The sequence below is a fragment of the Ylistrum balloti genome, unplaced genomic scaffold (assembly GCF_031769215.1).
Source record: "Ylistrum balloti isolate Yb309-2 unplaced genomic scaffold, AGI_CSIRO_Ybal_v1 Utg369650, whole genome shotgun sequence".
Lineage (NCBI taxonomy): Eukaryota > Metazoa > Mollusca > Bivalvia > Pectinida > Pectinidae > Ylistrum > Ylistrum balloti.
In genome coordinates this window covers 1,057,556-1,081,978 of record NW_026781906.1, presented here as the reverse complement: position 1 = coordinate 1,081,978, position 24,423 = coordinate 1,057,556, and the positions used below count along the sequence as shown (strand labels likewise).

General features: G+C 36.3%; 1 protein-coding gene across 3 annotated transcripts; it reads right to left on the bottom strand.

Annotated features, from left to right (window-relative positions):
• Positions 1 to 1,583: 1,583 nt before the first annotated feature.
• LOC132556406 (inactive rhomboid protein 1-like) lies at positions 1,584 to 22,978 on the bottom strand. 3 transcript variants are annotated; one of them, XM_060220828.1, is made up of 15 exons: positions 22,908 to 22,978; positions 20,807 to 20,849; positions 18,308 to 18,325; positions 14,727 to 14,955; positions 13,565 to 13,669; positions 12,148 to 12,230; positions 11,386 to 11,604; positions 10,215 to 10,326; positions 8,566 to 8,802; positions 8,130 to 8,218; positions 7,533 to 7,599; positions 6,728 to 6,919; positions 6,442 to 6,542; positions 5,692 to 5,845; positions 1,584 to 4,310 (listed from the first exon to the last, which is right to left on the bottom strand). In XM_060220828.1, exons 2-15 carry the CDS (start codon positions 20,809 to 20,811, stop codon positions 3,840 to 3,842), a joined length of 2,082 nt encoding a protein of 693 aa, XP_060076811.1. In that variant the 5' UTR covers positions 20,812 to 20,849; positions 22,908 to 22,978; the 3' UTR covers positions 1,584 to 3,839. The 3 variants fall into 3 exon arrangements, with proteins under 3 accessions (XP_060076811.1, XP_060076805.1, XP_060076818.1); XM_060220822.1 differs by having other exon boundaries at positions 14,724 to 14,955; positions 22,908 to 22,971; XM_060220835.1 differs by lacking the exon at positions 18,308 to 18,325 and having other exon boundaries at positions 14,724 to 14,955; positions 22,908 to 22,970.
• Positions 22,979 to 24,423: the final 1,445 nt, after the last annotated feature.

Genomic DNA, 24,423 nt, shown 5'->3' with positions numbered 1-24,423 from the left:
ATGTATGTAACCATATACAGACACCATATGTATGTAACCATGTATAGACACCATATGTATGTAACCATGTATAGACACCATATGTATAAAACCATGTGCAGATACCATCTGTATGAAACCTTGTGTATACACCATCTGTAGGAAACCTGTGTATACAACATCTGTATGAAACCTTGTGTAGATACCATATGTAGGAAACCTTGTGCAGATACATATCAGATGTATGAAACCATGTATAGACACAACTGTATGAAACCATGTGCAGATACATACCAGATGTATGAAACCCTGTAAAGACACCATATGTATAAAACCATGTGCAGATACATACCATATGTATAAAACCATGTGTAGACACCATATATATGAATTTTTGTGTGCACACCATTTGCATGAAGCCTAGTCTAGACACACACCATTTGTATGACACCATGTGTAGACACACACCATTTGTATGACACCGTGTGTAGACACACACCATTTGTATGACACCGTGTGTAGACACACACCATTTGTATGACACCGTGTGTAGACACACACCATTTGTATGACACCGTGTGCAGATACATACCATATGTATAAAACCATGTGTAGACACCATATATATGAATTTTTGTGTGCACACCATTTGCATGAAGCCTAGTCTAGACACACACCATTTGTATGACACCGTGTGTAGACACACACCATTTGTATGACACCGTGTGTAGACACACACCATTTGTATGACACAGTGTTTAGACACACACCATTTGTAGGACACCGTGTGTAGACACACAACATTTGTGTGTATGACACCTTGTGTAGATACAAATGTGTATGACACCTTGTGTAGACACACACCATTTGTTTGATACCTTATATAGACACACACCATTTGTATGATACCTTGTGTAGATTCTGTGGCCCTGTAACACATACAGACAGATGTTGTGGCCCTGTAACGCATACTGACAGCTGTTGTGGCCCTGTAACACATACAGACAGATGTTGTAGCCCTGTAACACATACAGACAGCTGCTGTGTCCCTGTAACACATACAGACAGCTGTTGTGGCCCTGTAACACATACAGACAGCTGCTGTGTCCCTGTAACACATACAGACAGATGTTGTGGCCCTGTAACACATACAGACAGCTGTTGTGGCCCTGTAACACATACAGACAGATGTTGTGGCCCTGTAACACATACAGACAGCTGTTGTGGCCCTGTAACACATACAGACAGATGCTGTGGCCCTGTAACACATACAGACAGTTGTTGTGTCCCTGTAACACATACTGACAGTTGTTGTGTCCCTGTAACACATACAGACAGCTGTTGTGGCCCTGTAACACATACAGACAGATGTTGTGGCCCTGTAACACTTACAGACAGATGTTGTGGCCCTGTAACACCCTACATTTATAAGTCAGCAATACATGCCCAACAAGACAATCTAATAAAAAAAACAAACCTAACACTAACATATCTATCTGGAGAAAATAGGAGAACTTTAAAAGAAAAGTATACAATGTGTTATCTGTACACTAAATGTCAATCAATTGGCCCCCCCCCCCCCCCCCCCCCCCCCCCCCAAAAAAAAAAAAAAATGCTGTTATTTTGTAACAACAAAATCAGTGTGTTCATTGTGCAGTTTCTTCCTCATGAAAAATGAATTGAACATATGTTCAACTCTCCACTACAAAACAACCAGTCAAATGGCTATTAATAGAATCATCTCTAACTTCAGTCTTTAAGTGTATTCAGTTGGAACACACAAAAGTATAAAATATAAACAAGTGAAGAATAAACCCCCATATCCAACCTAATTAAGTATACATCATCTGACAAAGATCATGTCATTGAGCAGAGACAGGAAGGTAGCCATTTGGAATGCCTCTATACCTTTCCTATGTATCTATACCTTTGTAATATGAAGGAATAATGAAAAATAGCCTACCACCCAGGTTTGATATAGTGACCCTTTGGTGTCTAGCCAGACACTCTACCATACGACTAAAAGGAAATTCCCACTAGCTGAGGTTAGTAAGGCGACCTGTAGTCTCAATTTCTACAACTTTCCTTTTCAAGACGTGATGTATTCAAACTGTAAGCCCAGAATCAGATAATATCAGCCAATCAGTGATGATATTTTATGTTCATGGAGACTTTCAACTGACTATTTATTATAACATATCAACTGAACTTAGCAGAAGAGTAGAGGGTCCATACTAATTACCTCAGGGTATAAATAAAGGGAGGTAACCTATTGAAATTGAAGAAAATTAACGCTAAACATGCACAATGCACCAATCATATTAAAAAAGTATCTATAACAAACAGAAGTATTCTATGGAATGAAGAATGATCAAAGATATATCTTAGATAAATAAAATGACATAAATTCAAATCAGTGAAGATTGTAAAAAAAATATAATAAACAATGATGCAGTTTGATTTATATCAAATCAGTACCTTTGCCTGTAAATTATGCTTAGCATTCTTGCAAACAGAAAAAAAAGCCTTTCATCATGCTCAAGTCCTCTAGAATATATACTACCTAGGACATCCATTACTTTACTACATTCTCAAATAAATTTGTTTGCACACATTTTTGTATAAAATTAAGCATAGATATTTAAGGCCATTAAACAACATTGTAAATGAAAGACAAATAGATATTACTACAAAAAGCCTTCTTGTTCAGTCTTTGCATCAACAGCTGAACAGGACAGTGATAAATTTCAAATAACAAAATTAACAGTCTTAATAATACATCTCTACAAGGGAAGACTTTACAGTCTTTCTTTTTTAATAACGCTGCATGTCTAGAACACATTGATAGCAACAATCAAGCTTTACAAAAGCAGAGTCCTGTAGTTCCAGTGAAGGGAAAAAGCCCTGAGAGAGTTCTTACAACAAATCTGTCATTTGCACATGTCCAATATAACCTTTGTCGATAAATAAGAAAGAGTACATCATAACCTGTCTCCTTTGATCTGACAATATTTCTAGGGGAAGGATGAATTGTCCAGTCACTGTGTTAAGGAAAGCTTGCCAAAGATGTGGTAGGGGATAAGGTGTTTACATATTCAGAAAGTTTTGGAACATATCCCACAATTGAGTCACTGGAGACAACGTGACTAAATTATCACCTTGTTACGGAGCTATATAATCAACTATGGTAGAATTATGAACCAAAGTGACTTGAATATCAATGACTGATATATAAGCTGAATGCTCAATATAGACAATTGAACAAGTTATCATTACACGTTGCAATGGAATAAAACCAATTTCTCTATACGATCTGTATATCTTGGAGTATTTGATAGACTGAAGCATTATAATCAGTATTAAAAATAATCAAATCTATCACTAGAATACAACAAAATCTGAGCAGTAAAACAATAAGCTGCACAATCAAACAAAAAACATCCATAGAATAAATTGACAAGGCATAAAGCTTAGCAACATCACTGATGTAATAAAATTTATTGACTGAAGAGTTATCTCCCCTGACAAATATTTCTTATAAAGACTAATCAGTGTAAATTAAGTACTATGTTAAAAGTTGACTGAAGAGTTATCTCCCCTGACAAATATTTCTTATAAAGACTAATCTGTTTAAATTTAGTACTATGTTAAAAGAAAAAGGAAAGGCACATGTATATACATCATAAAATCACAGTTAAATCACAAACCAGGAGATTAAGCCATTTTCTGTTTTCATTTATAAACTTCAAGAAAAGTTCCTATCAAGCAATATATAAACTTTATGTAGGATATCAACAGTCCTACCTATATGACTGTATAGGGATTAAAATACAGCACTACAAAACACTACTCTATGTACCTTACAGAAGGGCAGTGTAGGTAGATCCTCGGTTGATGCTAACGTCCATGTTTTTACAGAAAGTTTTTGTGATCGGGATACAATTGAAGTAAGAGATAATCTCGCCCTCGGTAATAGGCACCACATAGAATATGATAATGAGCATCACGATCATCAGTAAGGCAAGAATGGAAGAGACCAAAACTACAACCCAACGTTTCAAGAAATTGACATCGACTCCAAAGTCTTCTACGAAAATTGTGGACATCAAAAGACCAAAGAAAAATCCAAACATATGAGCCCAGTTATCTAACCAAGGAAACAGCCCAAAGAAAAACAAAATCAACATTATCACAACAAATATTGCAAGCCAGGTACATAAACGCCTTTTTCGCTCACGACTGCCCTTTTCCTGTCGGTGCTGTAAATAATGTCCCAGCAAATCCACAAAAAATACGGAGAGGACTCCAAACTGAGCTCCAGCGGGTCCCACCTGTAAAATCATGTGAAGAGAGAATTTATTTGTAAGACTAAACAAGCAATCAGAAACCAATATCACATGAGTAACCCCTCAACCTGTTGGGGTCGATGGATGACAAAATTTATGTAGTAAGTATGCTGTAGTCAAGATGTACAAGAAATAATCAAAATCCATTATCTAAATTTCCAAACTCAGCCATTTTTGTCTATTTTAATTAACATAGTATAGAAAACAGTTAGTGAATCTATCTATGATGAAGTAGCAATGTAAACAAAACGATGTTGTAGTTATGACAGCAATAGCAATACCTTTCATCTGTTGAATTAAGTGTGGCTAATATCACTGTGTTCATAATTAGTACAAAAAAAAAAAAATGAAAGAGAATATGATGTAGATGAAGGATTTCAGAGTTACAAGTATAATAATATTACCTGTAAGTTCTGAATAACAATCTGAGCAGTCCTGAATGGTTAAACCAATTAAGAACTTTCTATTACAATGCTTTGTGTGATGTGTGAGGGGAATAGTGCCCAAAGAATTAGTGGTATTTTGCTGAAACAGATTATGTTTTCCGTAATAGTAACTTTGGCCTTAAAACATTCTTGTGAGAAGAGTACTTTCAGCAATTTTGAAGAAATCATTTCTTTTCCTCGAATTTTGCCCTTTAAATCAGAAAAATACTTCACTTTCAAAGAGGAAGACCTGTAAGGTTTCAGTAAAGGTGACTCAACAGAAGTAAAAACATAAATGGAAAGGACAAACTGACAGATGGACATTTACGATGTTTCCTTATTATCTTCACTAGAGGGACAAAACAGCTCCAATAAATACCTTATACACTTCTATACACTGGAATGGTTTAATGAGAATCTATTCAGATTATCGTGAGTACAAATTCAGTTTACCCTAATTATTATTATCTTGAATAACATTACACGTAAGAGTTCTGGCTTTTGTTGTAGTGTTTTTGTAGCATGACTCAACTTGACCTGGTGAAGAAGAAATATTTATCATCTCGTCCTGGTCAGGACATGATATGACTCACTTCAACCTGGTAAGGATGTGGCATAACTCACCCCCTCCTGGTGAGGACATATGACGTCAACATGGTAAGGATGTGGCATAACTCACCTCATCCTGGTGAGGACATATGGCTCACCTCAACCTGGTAAGGATGTGGCATAACTCACCTCATTCTGGTCAGGACATATGACTCACCTCAACCTGGTAAGGATGTGACATAACTCGCCTCATCCTGGTCAGAGCATATGACTAACTCACCTCCTCCTGGTCAGGACATATGACTTCAACCTGGTAAGGATGTGACAACTCACCTCATCCTGGTCAGGACATATCAATCACCTCAACCTGGTAAGGATGTGGCATAACTCACCTCGACTTGATAAGGAAGCAGAACTGCGCTAGCAAGGCTTCCCACAGCACCACTGCCACAATAGATGATAGCTATGAATTTCCAGCCAATCAAATTCTCTGCATACCGCATAACAAGCATTTGAAACAAAATGCTGATCAGGAGATGGAACAGCCTGTCAAAGAAGCAAAGAGAGACACACCAGATTACAAAAATTTTCTATCTAAAACAGAAATATAATTTACTTGCAAAATACATCAATTTAAATGACCATAGTAGAAACAGTATGAATGCCAAAGGTGGAAGATGTTAATATGTAACAAACAAGCCTAGTTAGTGTTGCATGCAACACTCGTCCTCTGCCATTAATTTAATTTTCTAAGCAATATTGACCCTGATAGCAATGAACAGATGTCTCATTTTAACTACCATTTCCTTAACTGTTTTACCAGACTGAGTCGGCTTTGAGTCTGAATTTTAAGGGTAAATTTAACCATTCTAGTTACACTATCAGTATCCACATGAAATTTGACCTTGACCTTTTGACACAGTGACCTTGAACATTGATCAGTTAACTGCTGGTGTTATTCTGACAAACTTTACTTCCTTCATCTTTGATGCCGGGACCTAAAACTGGTGATAAATGTCTATTGTAGCAAGTGACCTCCACAGCCTTCACAGTTGACCTTTAAAAACCCTCACTCAATCCCATCCTATATGTTTTTAGCTTCAAAACCACTACCTAGATGGGAGAAGATAGAAAATACTTGCCCAGCATGGAGAAGGAAAGCAGAGAAAACACGGCCGAACTGGTCAGGTCTATCTTCATAAACAAATGGGATCATACCACATACATCTGCCATACAGTTAACCTGTAACAAAGTTCATAAACCTTAGGAAAACACTCCGATTAACTCCTAAATCTGAAAAGTTTTTCAAGATTTTAGCTTCAGTATGTTCTGTCACAGCTAAAAGATATAAAGTAATTAGCCAGAACTATACAGAAATTAATTACAAAATTCATGATTAAAATATATATAGATTCAGCTTTTCTTACCTGAGAACATAGGAAAGCCTCTTCATGATAAAAACCTTTCAGAAATGTACAGTGTTCTCGAGATGTGATCATACACTCGCCCTGTATACCATGGCAACAAGGTCGACCAAGCAAGTCACATGACATGTGTCTATCTTCCTGAGACACAGAGACTGCGCCCAGATGTCCTGGAGTATTAGTGTCTGTACATATCTGGTAACAGAAGAAATAGATTTTAACAACAATAGAATTTTACAGGCATCTGTTATTTAAGCTTTGTTTTTTGTAGGAGGTTTTCATGTAAGAATAGACTTTTCCAGAAAAAAATAGCTGATAACATGATCTGAAGTTTAAGAAAATAAATATAAACTTTCTGTTACAACAATTGTGAAACAATTTATTTGAACTTATACTAATCACTCTTGTTGGCCCAGATGTAAGCGGGCAAGGGGACTTTTGTGGGAGGAAACCGGAGTACCCCAGGAAACCCCACGTGGTTGGGCAGGTGACCACTACCTCTTCAAGTTCGTTCTGGGAATCAAACCCAGGACTGCTAGGTAAAAGGCTAGAGTGTTACCACTGAGCCATACAACCACCCTACTGAAGTTTCTGAGGCATGAAGCAATTTAGTACATGATATAATGGTTAGTTAGTATCCATATGTTAATGTGGAAATATGGGAGTAATTGAATAAATTTTAATTAAACACACAAGTGGTGCATGCATTAGGAGCAGTTAGACTACAACTCCTTTGGGAAGATCTATTTGACAGGGTCATACTGATGATGCTTAAGCAGGAGAAGTGAAAGCTACAGAGCAAACTCACAGGCCATTGTGTCATGTCACTTTTATCCCATTCAAATGGAGCCTTGGACACTGGATTTTTACAATAACTGAAAAGCAATCATAAAGATTATAACAAAAGCTAAAGGCAGAAGCTGAGCAAGTTAAGCTGCAGGTGACAAATTATAGATTTCACTGTACATCCACCTGCCACCATTAAATGGCCACTAATTCTTTCCTTGAAAATTTAGCACACTACATATCTGGCTAAATTTGTCATGAAGCCAAACAGGTTTTTTGTATGTTTACACAGTTTAATCTGTTTCAAGCTTTTAATATAATTGCTGAGATGGTCATGCCGCAGCAGTTGATTAAGTTTTTAAATGATATGTGTTGTTCTTAATGTTCCATGTATGAAGTAACATACAGTAATATTCATTTAGGATAGGAAAATCAGGATGCATGACAGAATTTATAGGAAGTGGTTGGAATAAATGTTCACTGAATAATCTTTTTACAAAATGAGAATGAAGATCAAATATAAATAAAAAATAACTCATCCTACTTCCTTATCGTTGTTTTCTAGTTTATAGACAAGTGATAAAAAACAACATGATTTAAAACATCAGAATTAGCTTACTCTGGATCCTGTCCACAAACAGGTCCAGATGTGAAACCATCTTTACTGGGGTGTGTCTTGTTCCACTTCACAAATGTAGACAAGATCCCCTGTAATGTAAGAAAATAGACATTGCAAAATTACAAACATCAACAAGATATCATGTCTTGAGGATTGTGGATGAGATAAAAGGATATCGGTAATGTCTACCTCAAAATAACAATTAGTGTTTGGTAGATAGAAGGATGGCAAGACAGATATTTCTTATGCAGGGCCCCAACAGTTCAGTAACAAATCAGATTAAGTAGTAGTAATGAACTACTGACCAAAATATCTTCATAATGAACCATAGGATATTAATTGTGGAAAATGTGATCCCTTCTCTCAAAATTAAGAATCATGTTATGGCCAAAGTACTATCCTTTGAGAGACAGATACTTCATCATGTCATACATACACTACAGCGTGACTTGACAGTCTGAACACATCCAGTGTTGTCATCACGGATACAGCAACCTGAAGTTCGTTCTTCTTCACGATCAAGGTCCATTACATGGGCAAGATTTGGGTCTTTCCTCATGCAGGGAGAGTATTTAGCTCCTAGATGTATCAAGTCAGCTTGTGATGGACCAAGCCATATGTTTCCAAATTCTGACCGCCGAACCGACTCGATGGCCATGTTTGGCTTCCTTACCTGGAATAGGAATCTGAGGCAATGACAAGATGTACAAAATTCATAATGAATAATGCGAAAGGTCAGATATAGCCCAGTTAAACCATCCATTCTAATATCATGATTCTAAATTTGATAAATCACAGATAAAGGTGAGAACAACAATGAGTAAGAATCACTGATCTAACCTCTGTGTAAATACACGCTACAGAGCCTTGATTTGTGAGCATAGTCTGACATCTAACCTCTGTGTAAATACACACTCTAATACAGAGCCTTGATTTGTGAGCACAGTCTGACATCTAACCTCTGTGTAAATACACACTCTAATACAGAGCCTTGATTTGTGAGCACAGTCTGACATCTAACCTCTGTGTAAATACACCCTACAGAGCCTTGATTTGCGAGTATAGTCTGACATCTAACCTCTGTGTAAATACACACTACAGAGCCTTGATTTGTGAGCATAGTCTGACATCTAACCTCTGTGTAAATACACACTCTAATACAGAGCCTTGATTTGTGAGCACAGTCTGACATCTAACCTCTGTGTAAATACACACTACAGAGCCTTGATTTGTGAGCATAGTCTGACATCTAACCTCTGTGTAAATACACACTACAGAGCCTTGATTTGTGAGCACAGTCTGACATCTAACCTCTGTGTAAATACACACTACAGAGCCTTGATTTGTGAGCACAGTCTGACATCTAACTTCTGTGTAAATACACACAACAGAGCCTTGATTTGTGAGCACAGTCTGACATCTAACCTCTGTGTAAATACACACTACAGAGCCTTGATTTGTGAGCATAGTCTGACATCTAACCTCTGTGTAAATACACACTACAGAGCCTTGATTTGTGAGCATAGTCTGACATCTAACCTCTGTGTAAATACACACTACAGAGCCTTGATTTGTGAGCATAGTCTGACATCTAACCTCTGTGTAAATACACACTACAGAGCCTTGATTTGTGAGCACATCAAACATCTAACCTCTGTGTAAATACACACTACAGAGCCTTGATTTGTGAGCACAGTCATCAGCTCCTCTGTGTAAACACACACAAAGCAGAGCTGTTATCTAATGATGTTTGTGTAAATGTGATGAACTAACCTCTGTGTAAATACACACTACAGAGCCTTGAAATAAAGCAACATGCTAAATCTGTGAAATACACACTACAGAGCCTTGATTTAAGCCAGTAAATAAACAAACACAGTAAGTCTGACATCTAACCTCTGTGTAAATACACACTACAGAGCCTTGATTTGTGAGCATAGTCTGACATCTAACCTCTGTGTAAATACACACTACAGAGCCTTGATTTGTGAGCATAGTCTGACATCTATAGACATTTAAGGAAACTATACAGGTACTAATGGAACATCAAACAATAATCTATATCATGTGTTAGATATAACTTACCCAGTCATCAATGGAGACCTCATCAGCTCCAAAGTTAGACACACCATACAAAGCCAGAGCTGTTATCATAATGACTGTTTGTGTAAATGTGATGAACCAGGTAAAATATGGTCTGAAATGAACCACCAAAGTAAGTCAGGTCTGAAATAAAGCAACATGCTAAATCAGGTCTGAAATAAACCAACACGGTACGTCAGGCCTGAAATAAACTAACACGATAAGCCAGGCCTGAAATAAACAAACACAGTAAGTCAGGGCTGAAATAAACCAACATGGTAAGTCAGGCCTGAAATAAACCAACACGGTAAGCCAGGTTTGAAATAAACCAACACAGTAAGTCAGGCCTGAAATAAACCAACATGGTACGTCAGGCCTGAAATAAACCAACACGGTAAGCCAGGCCTGAAATAAACCAACATGGTAAGTCAGGGCTGAAATAAACCAACATGGTAAGTCAGGCCTGAAATAAACCAACATGGTAAGTCAGTTCTGAAATAAACCAACATGGTAAGTCAGGGCTGAAATAAACCAATATGGTAAGCCAGGCCTGAAATAAACCAACATGGTAAGTCAGTTCTGAAATAAACCAACATGGTAAGTCAGTTCTGAAATAAACCAACATGGTAAGTCAGGCCTGAAATAAACCAACATGGTAAATCAGAGCTGAAATAAACCAACATGGTAAGTCAGGCCTGAAATAACCCAAGAGGTAAATCAAGGATAAGTCTGAAATGTTAAAAATCACACCTATTCTAGTATGTAGTCATGGTCATTAGTGAAACAGAAATGCAAGAAGTAAAGTAAAATCACACCTATTCTAGTATGTAGTCATGGTCATTAGTAAAACAGAAATGCAAGAAGTAAAGTAAATAAGACATTATTTCTTCAAGATGTCATTCTGACCTTCCGATAGTTGTAGATGATCTTGGAGAAGTAAAGACAGGTAGGATAGCATATTTCAAAGGGCTTACTTTTAGCGGTTTGTTCAGGACATTGTTACTACATGCTAAACATTATAGCACCTGCATTGTGTGTGATTTTTATGTCCATCTACATGGGCAATGAAAATCCAAAAGGGTCAGAAAGTGGATGAGACATTGAAGCATGGTGGTATTCTTAGTGTAATATCATTTAGTGGTTAAGTGGCTTTAGTGACAGTGATTAATATTACCTTTTAGTTTCATCATTTCTGTCATCCTCACCGCAGCAATTTCCACTGAGTGCTTCACAAGTGTTTTCTTCCATGCTGAGAACTAGAGCCTGTCGTCGCTCCTTCTCTGTTTCCCCCACTTGCGGAAACAGTCTGCTCATCCCAGGCTCTCGTGGCACAGGCTTCTCTCGCTTGCTGGGGGACAAATCTCTCATGGGCAAGTCATCAAACCTTGTAGTGCTGCCATTAAGAATTGTTAAAAACCATAATCAGCAAACACACACAAAACTATGTAGATAATTATAGACAGGCTATTAGTCAACAATGCAATCGCTTTAATAACTAACCCCATGGGGCGAACACATAACCTCTGACTCAAAGGCAGGCAGGACTACTACAAGGCAATAATAAAGCATTTGCTTGAATTCCTCTCAAAGCTGCAATAAATAGTAGTGGGCTTATAACTAGGCTTGGGATCTAAGATTTTCTGATCCAAGATGATGAATCATATCTTTGTAATTAGCAGTGCTGAAGACTTTTGATATGCAAGGTTACTATTACTACTATGACTACTATTACTACTGTCATTTGTTTAAGAAGGCATTCTTATTGTAAACAGATAACAAATTTCTCAAAGACAACACTATATCAGAAGATTATTATTTGTATAAAATGTGAGATAATCAGACCAACATCTACTGCCCCTTTTCCTCTTAACAAGCTGGAGGGACGGTCGACATGAGATGTGTCATCTGGAGTTTATTTTGCTACAACAGTACTTACCTGGGAAAGGAGGGACGGTCTGCGTGAGATGTGTCATCAGTGGTACTAGGTGGTAACTCATCATAAAATCTCTCATTGACAAACTGAAACAAAGCACACACAGATTGTCTAGAAAGTCCAAGATCTAATGTTTCATCCTCCTTTTTGAACCTACTGTGAGATATCTTTGAGATTGCAGGTAGTATACATAGCTTTCTTCTTTTTGTCCCGAATATTTGTTTTGACCTGCATGCCACGTTTTAATTTATTGAAATAGTGTCACAGTTCAGAATACACATATTCTTGTCATTCTTTAAAAATTATCAGAATGTGAAAATTACAAAACATTTACCAATTTTCATTTTTCTTAATTTCCCTCTGGGTTTCAAGAAGTACAAAACAGCTTTATGATGCACTTTAGTTCATAACTAAGCTCTAATGTAGATGTTCTAAATATGTACTGAAAGATGCTGTTTCTTTGTGTGTTTTTCAGTCCTTTCTTTTTTTCCTCTGAGTTTTCTGATGTATTGTCAAATAGAAAGGAATTATTCATAATTACAGGTCTTAAACTTGCCTATTATACCTATTGTTCTTGTGATATCTTTAAAGGGACCCAACATTACTACAGTCACCATTTGGAACATGTACTGCTTTGAGTTTGAGGGATTCATAAAAGAGCTTTCTGACAACTTAAGTAATCCTAATTATTGTGCCTCAGTCCCCTTTTATATTGTTAACAGGTAAAGAAGCTTTTTTCAATGGAGAAGGAAGTGACGGGAAATTTCTGTTTTTTTTTATTTGTAATGTGTGGAAAACCATTTAAGCAAAGGCAATATGTAATGGTTGAGAAGAAATAATCCAACAGATATTGTACAAAATAAACCACACTGTGGGATGGGCACTTGAACATATCAATTTGAAGAATTACAGTCACCTAATGACACACCACCTCCTTATCAAGGTGAACCCCTTTACCAGGTATGAAGTTCCATTGACTCGCAGTGTTGGAGATAGAGCGCGGACGAATACTTTCTTTGATTTTGGTCCAAAGTGAAAATGTAGGACAGAGTGACCTAATTGTGATACATAGCACACTGCCTCACCAAGGTGACCTCATATCTAAAGTATGAAATTCCAATCAAATGTAGGAGATTGAGCCAGGACAAACTCTTTCTTTGTAGGTAGGTCAAAGGTCACAACATAGGTGAAAGTGACCTACTTTTGATACATGACACCCAATCTCACCATGGTGAACCCATATAAGTATGAAGTTCTGGTGACTAGTAGTGTAAAAGGCGGTGTAAGGGCAAACTTTTTCTTTAAGAAATTAATGAGAAAATGTCTTCTAATTCCAATTAGTCTTGCAAAAGTAATGTCAGATACTTAATCACACATTTCAAACAACTCACAAGGGTCATTCCCAAGGACAGCAGCTCACCTTAGAAAACTCTGGTTTGGAATCCACATATCTGTCCAGACAAGCCGGAGCAAAACTTCGTCCATACACTCCAAGTTTCTTCTCTTTCTTCAATCTACTAACTCCCTGGAATGAGTACGACAAATTGAATTAAGAGCATGTTTTCTGGATCCCATACTTAAATGGTACAGGGTCCATATATGTTTTACCATTAAGTTGTTTATGTTTCACAAAATCTGTTAATCTCTGTTTGCTAATATACATGTATAAGTATGATCAATCTAGAAAATAATTACGTATTATACTTAAAATTATTATGGTAGAAATCATTTTCAGCATCCTGTCAACCAACATAACCTGTAACCTTTCAGAGAGCTTACCACATACCGCTAACATTACCAGTATTATATCAGTCTACCACATACAGACAACATTACCAGTATTATATCAGTCTACCATATACAGACAACATTACCAGTATTATATCAGTCTACTACATACAGACAACATTACCAGTATTATATCAGCCTACCACATACAGACAACATTACCAGTATTATATCAGCCTACCACATACAGACAACATTACCAGTATTATATCAGTCAACCACATACAGACAACATTACCAGTATTATATCAGGGAGTCTACCACATACAGACAACATTACCAGTATTATATCAGGGAGTCTACCACATACAGACAACATTACCAGTATTATATCAGTCAACCACATACAAACAACATTACCAGTATTATATCAGGGAGTCTACCATATACAGACAACATTACCATTATTATATCAGTCTACCACATACAGACAACATTACCAGTATTATATCAGTCTACCACATACAGACAACATTACCAGTATTATATCAGTCTACCACATACAGACAACATTACCAGTATTATATCAGCCTACCACATACAGACAACATTACCAGTATTATATCAGTCTACCACATACAGACAACATTACCAGTATTATATCAGGGTGTCTACCACATACAGACAACATTACCAGTATTATATCAGGGAGTCTACCACATACAGACAACATTACCAGTATTATATCAGTCTACCACATACAGACAACATTACTAGTATTATATCAGTCTACCACATACAGACAACATTACCAGTATTATATCAGGGAGACCAGTATTATATTAGCCTACCACTATGGTCTTTGCTTTGTTCCATGTGATGGTTGTCACTGCTTCCTTCTTTTTCCGGGGCTGAATTCGACAGCGGCGAGCACCTCTTCCATCTGCCTCCGTTTTAGGTTTCTCTGGTGCGATACCACCCCGGTAGATAAGTTCACGACGGTTCTGCCATTTTTGTCTACGCTCTTCCTTGGATTCTTCATCCTCTAACCCAAGAAATTTCCTCGCTCTGTTTCTAGCTATCCTACAAAATAAAATATTGTATTAGAAATTCTGGTCATTTCAGACCAAATGCAACAAAACAAATTTATAAGGTTGAAATTATTAAAAGAGCATTTAAACTGAAGTCACACCAAACTGTAGAAATGTTCCTGCAGTCAATTAAATGCTCATTTAACTTTACAGGAAATAACCAATGAAATGTTTTTGTGTGACATTTTAATAAACAATGCACCTTGTTATCTTCAGTCCCAGGAGGTGTATTAACTTCAGAAAACAATGTTCCCCTTAATTAGGTTTGTTCAGTTTTATATATCCTTGCCTGAATACTGCCGATTATGCAGGATACACCCAAAAAAACTTGGTGTAGAAATCAATTTTAAGAAGTTCAGGATAAGTTGAACTTCATAAAACGAAATATCAACCAATTTCACCCGAACTTTAACCTTCATCATGACCTTTATGATACAAATATAAATTTTATTTGTAGTAAAATTGTACATGGTAAACCAATATACAAAGTATGAAGTGCCCATGATTACATCTGAAGGAGCTAGTGTCCAGACAACTTTTTTCTTTTAATAAAATGGTTTAAGTATTCATGTAGGATCTAGGGACACAGAAGGTTTCTAGGACCCCTTGACCATAACTATTTTCCAAAGTGATGGAAACAAAAACTAACTATATCCTTCAAACCTGTGCTTTAACTGCATATTGTAACTACCCCACTATACACAGTAGCAACAAAGATACTACAACAAACAGAAAAACACCACAGGTTGATGAATCACACACTCAGATTGTAAAGAATATATTTTCAAATGGGATATCCGACTGATTTCCCTCCACACTCCTCAGCAATACATGATATGTGAGATTGGCCCCCAATAGTAAACTAAACAAATCCAATCAACATCATGTTGTTTCAAATAATAACCTACGCAGTAAACATTCTCCAGGAACAACATGTGTGTATTTAATGCTTCAAGAAACATGTTTAGTTCATATAGGAAAAAATTGAAAACATTTACACAACACTGAATGCAGACTTTTTTTCATTTCTAACAAGGTATATTTTGTTATTTATACCACATATATCATTTAAAGATAAAGAGTTGTATGTTAGACTTTGTATTAATAATCAGTACAGGTATGAATACACAATCATCTATCAGTAGAAATATATCAACAATACATACATAAATACATAGGTCAGATAGGAGTAAAGAAAAATTGTATATCCTTTAATTTGTTTAACCATAATATTAAGAATATTGAAAATGACTTGAATTAAAAAAACAGCTTACAACCAACACATTGTCTATCTAACATGTCATTTCTTCATCCTTTGTTTTGCCATGTTCCCTTTAAAAACGATTTAATTTCATATAAAAATTGGGCATTACATTGAAATGCTTTCGTGCTTGGCATTAAGAAAAGTTGGTATTTTTTTAAAATTTTGTGAAGAAATTGATTTAAAAGCAGATTTTAAAATATTTGAACTGTGACGTTTGCCTTGTACTAAGGACCAAGCGATTAAAAACACAATTAAAAAATTGTACATGAAGTTTCATTCAGTTACAACAAGAAAGATGTACATACAGCAAAAATCATGATTTTGATCATCCATGTATCTGATTGCTTTGATGTTTGATCCAAATGCTGCAAAGTGACATGCAAACACACTGGAGATAATGTATATATACAGTAAATAGTGTTTTATTTGTATATCTAGATCTGTAACCGTGAAGAATCAAAGCCAAAGATAAGTTGTTATATGGCCAATTTGACCTTCAGCAGAGACTTTATCTTGCCCCAAAGAGTACAACAGTGGCACATGACACATTAACTGGAGGTAATGTAAAAAGTCTTTGAAGTCTCCTTACATACCTTTTTCAATATTAGGCATTCTAACCTTATTTTTTGCCAAAAGAAAGCAATTGTGGCATTAGAAACTATTATTTTGAAGTTATTCCTATCATTCTATTTGAGAAGTTTCTTCAGGTACCAGCAACTATGCAATAGGTGAGCCTAGGATAAGATTTGAATCATTCATATTTTACAAATGACCCTAACCTTGGTCCAAGGCATACAAAAGTTGAATTTTACAAGTAAATGTATGTGTTTAAAGTTTCATTCAGGTTAGGGAGGAAATAATGGCCAAGACAAAATTATGGATGACCGACTGTTTGGACGAGCAGAGGTACGAGGCTGACGTGAGTAATGCCTGACAATCTACTGGCATACTTGGTGGATGGTTTGTTAATCACGGAAAACCTATTGAAAAACATCTCAATCAAAAGAAGAGGCCCATGGGCCTTAACAGTCATCTGACTACAAAAGACTTTCCGCAGGGAGAACGGTTATTTTTTCTTCTTTGAATGAAATATCATTAAGGAGTTGTTTTCCATGATGCAAATGGTAGATTTGGTGAGGAGTAGGTAACTAGAACAAGTGTTAATTATTTTTTGACGGTAAAATTGTAGATCAATCCAAATGGTGAAACTTGAAAAGAAGTTTGAAATATGTGTTGCACAGCAAAAACCATGATTACACAATCATGTTAAAAATGATCTCCCTGGTTGTTGCATCAAAGTTCAGACAAGGTCAAAAAATAACAACACTTTGTTGGCTACCTTTCCTTAATATTCCCACCAATTTTTAACTCAAAGGCACCAGTGGAACTGTAGAAGAAGTTTAAAATATGTTTTTCAAGATGGCTGCCATGACAGCCATCTTGGATTTCAGGCATGTCGAAAAATAACAACACTTAATCAGGACCATCTCAAGATCATTTCATGAAAGTTTCATCTCAATCCCACTGGTGGAACTTGAGAAAAAGTTTGAAATGTCAAAAGGTTAACTTAGTGATGGTGGATGGCGAACAGCAGACCGATGAAGCACAATGACTATAGGTCATCAATGACCATTCAGGTCAGACGACATTGGTGGTAGCATGAAACATAAATTATGGAGAAACATGTACCATTATTCAACACTGCAATTGTGTAATAATGAAGAAAGTGCATATAGTTAATTATTATGTGTACAGTGACCATGATGTAGCTATGGGGAGGGGGGAAGGGGGAGGTTTTATACCTGACAATAAATGAAGTTTTTAAAAATCTGTGCAAATTTTCAACACAGATGAGAACAAGGACAAAGCAATATCACCCAGCATTTGATCTCAAAATTTATTTAGTTCCCTCGCCCAACTTCCAGCTTGTGGTAGAGAGATAAAAATGATGACCATGAGTTAGTCGAGCTTTAAGCATTCAATGAACAAAAATGTATATATGCAGATTAAGGGAAAAGTAACATGACAGGAAGTTAGTCAACATACATGTACATATCATACTTTAGATGCAAATACTTACACCTTACGAACAACTGCACTGTAAATTTACACACACAATAAGTTATTTGACTTCTGCTGCCATTAAGTTGAAAAATCTCACAAAAATACATAACAGGACATTTTTTGTGCTCAGATGATCACAAAGTGTTTAAAAGTCTCATCCTGAATTGTAACAGGTTCAGTTGTATTTATCTACTTAATTAGCAAGGTGGACACCAAAAGATACCAGAAGAATTCAAGGCCAGCTGTACAACAGGAACGCTCTAACAGGTTACAGCTACTCATTATCTGATCCCAGAGTAAAACAAAACATAGTAATTCAATCTCTATAGAGGCCATCTGTACAACAGGAATGCTCTAACAGGTTACAGCTACTCATTATCCCCAGAGTAAAACAAAACATAGTAATTCAATCTCTATAGAGGCCATCTGTACAACAGGAACTGTCTAACAGGTTACAGCTACTCATTATCTGATCCCAGAGTAAAACAAAACATAGTAATTCAATCTCTATAGAGGCCATCTGTACAACAGGAACGCTCTAACAGGTTACAGCTACTCATTATCTGATCCCAGAGTAAAACAAAACATAGTAATTCAATCTCTATAGAGGCCATCTGTAAAACAGGAACTGTCTAACAGGTTACAGCTACTCATTATCTGATCCCAGAGTAAAACAAAACATAGTAATTCAATCTCTATAGAGGCCATCTGTACAACAGGAACTGTCTAACAGGTTACAGCTACTCATTATCTGGACCCAGAGTAAAACAAAACATAGTAATTCAATCCATCTGTATAACAGGAACGCCATCTTACAGCTACTCATTATCTGATCCCAGAGTAAAACAAAACATAGTAATTCAATCTCTATAGAGGCCATCTGTAGGAACGCTTAACAGGTTACAGCTACTCATTATCTGATCCCAGAGTAAAACAAAACATAGTAATTCAATCTCTATAGAGGCCATCTGTACAACAGGAACGCTCTAACAGGTTACAGCTACTCATTATCTGATCCCAGAGTAAAACAAAACATAGTAATTCAATCTCTATAGAGGCCATCTGTACAACAGGAACGCTCTAACAGGTTACAGCTACTCATTATCTGATCCCAGAGTAAAACAAAACATAGTAATTCAATCTCTATAGAGGCCATCTGTACAACAGGAACTGTCTAACAGGTTACAGCTACTCATTATCTGATCCCAGAGTAAAACAAAACATAGTAATTCAATCTCTATAGAGGCCATCTGTACAACAGGAACTGTCTAACAGGTTACAGCTACTCGTTTTCTTGTTTCAGTGTAAAGCAAACCATATCATCTGGTATATGTAATTTAATCTCTACAGACAACTTGGAGGAGAACGATAGAGAAGGAGAGAAATAAAGCAGGCTGGAGATACTGGAACGCAGTAGACTGAGACAGATGGGAAAGCTCTGTCATGGCCTTATGTGCCACAAGGTACAAACTGGTAGGTAAGAGTCACCTACCTCTGAAGAGGCCAAAGGGGCCTGAATGGAATCTCAAGCTTCTATAAAAGCTTCTGTTGTGTTGTTGTAACATAACTAGAAATCATTGTTTTAAAAAAGTAAGATTACTTAAACTACATTGTATATGTAAATGTAATTTGTATATAACTTTTACTGTCATCCAATGTTGGTAATTCTAACCAAATTGGAGTTTCTTCAATGGAAATCAAACAAATTGTGTTCAAAAATGTCATTTTCATATATGAACTATGGTAAACTTTCCTTCCCAGATTGCAAAGTGAGACACTGCAGTCAAGAAAATCTCAATTTTGTTAAAGCACTTTTTTATCTTTCCATCTATAAAGAGTATTTCATTTTACCATATCTGGATATCAGAAAAAGATTTCTAAAATCTAAATGAATTTTATTCTGTTTGGCCAACCACTCATGTCCCCTGAGAAGTGGGGTTAGATGTAATTTAAGATTTTGATTCACCTTTTGATGTGAAAATCTTCTGCAAAATTTCATTAAGATTGATTTATTGGTTTTAAAGAAGCAATCAAAAATGTTAATTGTTTGCAGCAGATGACACCAGACAAAAACTGATCACAACAGGTCTTAGGGGAATTAAAAACGACACTTTTTCCTTTAATTCACATGATCATGACCAGAGGCCTTATCAGGAAAGTTTGGCCGTTCGTCAACATGAACATAAAAGCAGGTTTATATACTGTAAGTCTGCCTTAATGTTAAAGACTGCCCAGTCAGCTTATAGAACAAATGATGGGCAAGATGACTTACTTTAGGACTAAGTCTGAACAGATGACTGGCATACAGTGCAAGTGAGGAGCCCCTGGTGAGATGTCCTTCACAAGTCTAAGGCACATACTATCTGGCATAGACACCTAGTAATGTTTTTTTCCTCATTTGACGAATTGTCATTCTGATTAACAACATACGTATCCAGTCCTAAGTAACATCTATCGAGAGTTATAAATTGATGTCTACTACGCTCAAATGTCAACAGTTTATCAGAATACTTACTCCATCTTCACTCCTTTTAACTGTTCCTATGTTAGCATGGGTTCTACAAAAACAAAATTTGTTGGGATTACCAATTTGCTGTAGATAATTATAGTCTTACATCTTTTAATCACACCAATGCTATACCTTAAGAACTGTTGCCAATAATTCCCTTAAACTTCTATATAAAAACAATATAATGCTTTATACAAAGCAATATTTTTGAAAATAAATGGTAATAGCTTGTTTCTTTCAGGGTTTTCCAAAAGAGCCGGTCGCCGCCAAATTTGACCGGCTACTTTGATCATTTGGCCGTCTACACCAATCCAGTTCCGTAATAATGTTCCGCACACGACTACACGTACACGGCAGGCCAGTCTCCTACTTTCACTACACGGCCTACTACTAACAAAATTATGGAAAACCCTAATCTTTGATCAAAGCAAGGTACATGCACAACAATTATGCAATATAGCAGACACTAATGTACTGGTGGATGCTTTTGGTCATTTTTTTTACTGCAGCAGAAGGCTTACTTGCTGTAAAATATGGTAGAAGCACATTATGATAAAACTATCAGTGAAATAATACTTTTGACACTCAAGACATTTTTGACATATCCCCCCCCCCCCACCCAAGTATGATTATTCAAATCATTTCAAAATCAACTGCAATACTAGGAATGTGAGAGATTTTCTTAGAGTAAAGTTTTATGACATAATGACATAGATTCTACTGTTAATTTTTAAAAATTTTAACCTTAAGAACTATGTGTCAAATAATTAATCTATGTATTTATGTTTTTTTTAAAAAATATTTTCAATAACTTCCTCCCAAAATGCTCAAATGATGTTTTTAAAATCATCAGCACTTGGTGAGTAATGGGAAACAATTTGACTTATAAAGTCTATTTTTGTTTTGAACATGATCATGAGCTTCAAGTCATTCCATGCCATCATACAATCATACGGTTTGATTAAAACAAACATTGATGGCATATTTATTCTTCTATCATATAAAGTTACATAAAAATACTAGAAACAAACTAAACTGTACTATTCATATCCCATGCTTTCAGTGGTTAATTTGTACAGTATGCTTTATCAAAAATTACATTAATGGCTTTTGTAACTTTTTCCAAAAACGAAAGTATAAATTTACATTAATATTACTGTATATGAATTGAAAAAAAAAACTAGCTCATACCTTTTATATAACCTGTTTTCAATGGTTAATTTGAAAGGCAGCTAAAGCCTGGCTAAAGGATGGTAAACTGTTAACTGTTAACCAAATTCCCTTGAAATCCATGGACATTAAGTAAAATTTACACACATACTAATTGGCCAATAAGAAGTTACATGCGTGTCCAAATGGAATAATACATAAAACTCAACAAACAATGTAACCAGGTGACTCAGTTTGAGTTAAATCCTATGTGTTGGAGCACTAGTCAGACAAGTCTACACGGCATAATTCTTGTCAACAAAAATAAAGGACAATTATGATGTTAAAACTGCATTTATTGTTCTTGTCAACAGAAATTAGGAAACTTTAACACTTTGACTGTATTGGCTTCATGACATTCCATATAAGTAATAAAACGAAAGTAGAAATAATGCTCCAAAGAACATCACCCCACAGAAAAACCTTTGCCCATCATTTACATGTATTCTGGTCATAAGCTTTGTGCTACCAATATGTTATATATGATCTCTCTTTAGAAAACTCCTCACGTTTCATTTTTAGTTCATAACTGAAAAGCGTCACACCTAATGACTTCGTCCATTTTTTACCCTGGAGCTTATTGCAGTTGTTTTGAGTGCTTACATCACATATATAGCGAAAATACAACAACAAAAATGGTTTAGTTTTAGATACCTAGTAAAATAGCACATGAGAAATTATTTCCGTCAAATGTTTAAGAAACATATCAGTAAAATAGGATCAAAACAGTGGAATATGAATACTTACAGCGTAATTTATATATTCGAAGAAACATTCTATAAATAGATTCTGCTAAAAAAAGAATGAGTCATTTTAAGTGTTAGTAAACCAAATTTGCGCTATTGCAAACCATAAGATATCGTGCAATTTTTATTCGATTGCTGTTTCTTTAAATCACCTTGTATGCACACTTAACTCCAAGTAGTCGTAGGAGAGCTCCGAAGACGGCAAGGTGTTGTCTTCTCTGACCTGTGCTGCATAATCCGTGTGACTTGTAAGCTTGTATTAATAATAAGCGTTTGTGTGATCAATGATACTGGAAAAGGCGGGAAAACCAAACACCAACACCAATTTTAGACATGTGGCGTTATAAAACAAATTCAAAATTCCTTTGATTAATATCGAGTCAGTGACAATGCTTAGGTCTGATATCAATGAGATCAACATACACCGATAATCATAAACAAGAATTAGTTCACTCAAAGATCAGAGATACAGAGGGTTTCAACTTGAGAATTGCTTACACATGCACTTTTTAGATGTGAAATATCTGTTTTATCAGATACCACATGGATTTGCATAATGAAGAAACCTTTATCAAAATTCCTTTAGACTCAATCCTTCACTGTCAGATAAGCTGAGACCGAACAATGCTGTTCTCCCACATTCTGGACCCCCATTGGCCGTCAAACTGATCGATATACTGACAGAGTAAAACGAACTGCAGTAACTCTGGGAGATCATAATGACAAACTATATGACAAAGAACTGATAAGGTTATAGTTCACCCAAAACGTGTACATGTAGAAGCTAAGGGTAGAGGTCTCCTTACTAGCCTCAGTGGGACTTTTCCTTGAGTCAAACAGTAACGTTAGCTGGCTAGAGACCAAAGGAGGCAGGGTGTTTTTTTCACTACTCCTTCCTATTACAGATTTGGCGTCATTGTCCACTCCAAGGGAAGAAGCTCTAGGAGATTGAGATGTTTCCTTAGAAATATTGAACTTGGGTTGTTGCTGTTGTTGTCTTCTTGCTGAAGACTTTGTGAAGGAGGGGGAAGTAAGTTACACTCACCGACTAGCCACAGCTAGTGAGAATTTCTCTTTAGTCGTTCGGTAAAGTGTCCGGCTAGAGACTGAAGGGTCGTTAGTTTGAACCCCAGCGATGGCAGAGTGTTTCTTTATTCCTTCCTATTACATACATAATTATATTACATATCCTATGATCTGTTAGAAAAACTCTGGTTCACCTTACTCAGTGTAAATAGGTACCATATAAATGTATCTTGGCAATCCTAGAGGACTTAGAAAGTCACTACTTGCAAAATAACTATAATTCAACAAACAACATCCTGGGCGCTCCTTACAAGTCATCGGAAAGTTCAATGACGTTGCGACAAATCTTCATACCTTGAAAACTGAAAAACAGTATCAACCAATCAGTATAGAGATGGTGGCCCTAAGGAACCGAACCTTTCAGTATAGAGATGGTGGCCCTAAGCAACCAAACCTATCAGTATAGAGATGGTGGCCCTAAGCAACCAAACCTATCAGTATAGAGATGGTGGCCCTAAGCAACCAAACCTATCAGTATAGAGATGGTGGCCCTAAGCAACCAAACCTATCAGTATAGAGATGGTGGCCCTAAGCAACCAAACCTATCAGTATAGAGATGGTGGCCCTAAGCAACCAAACCTA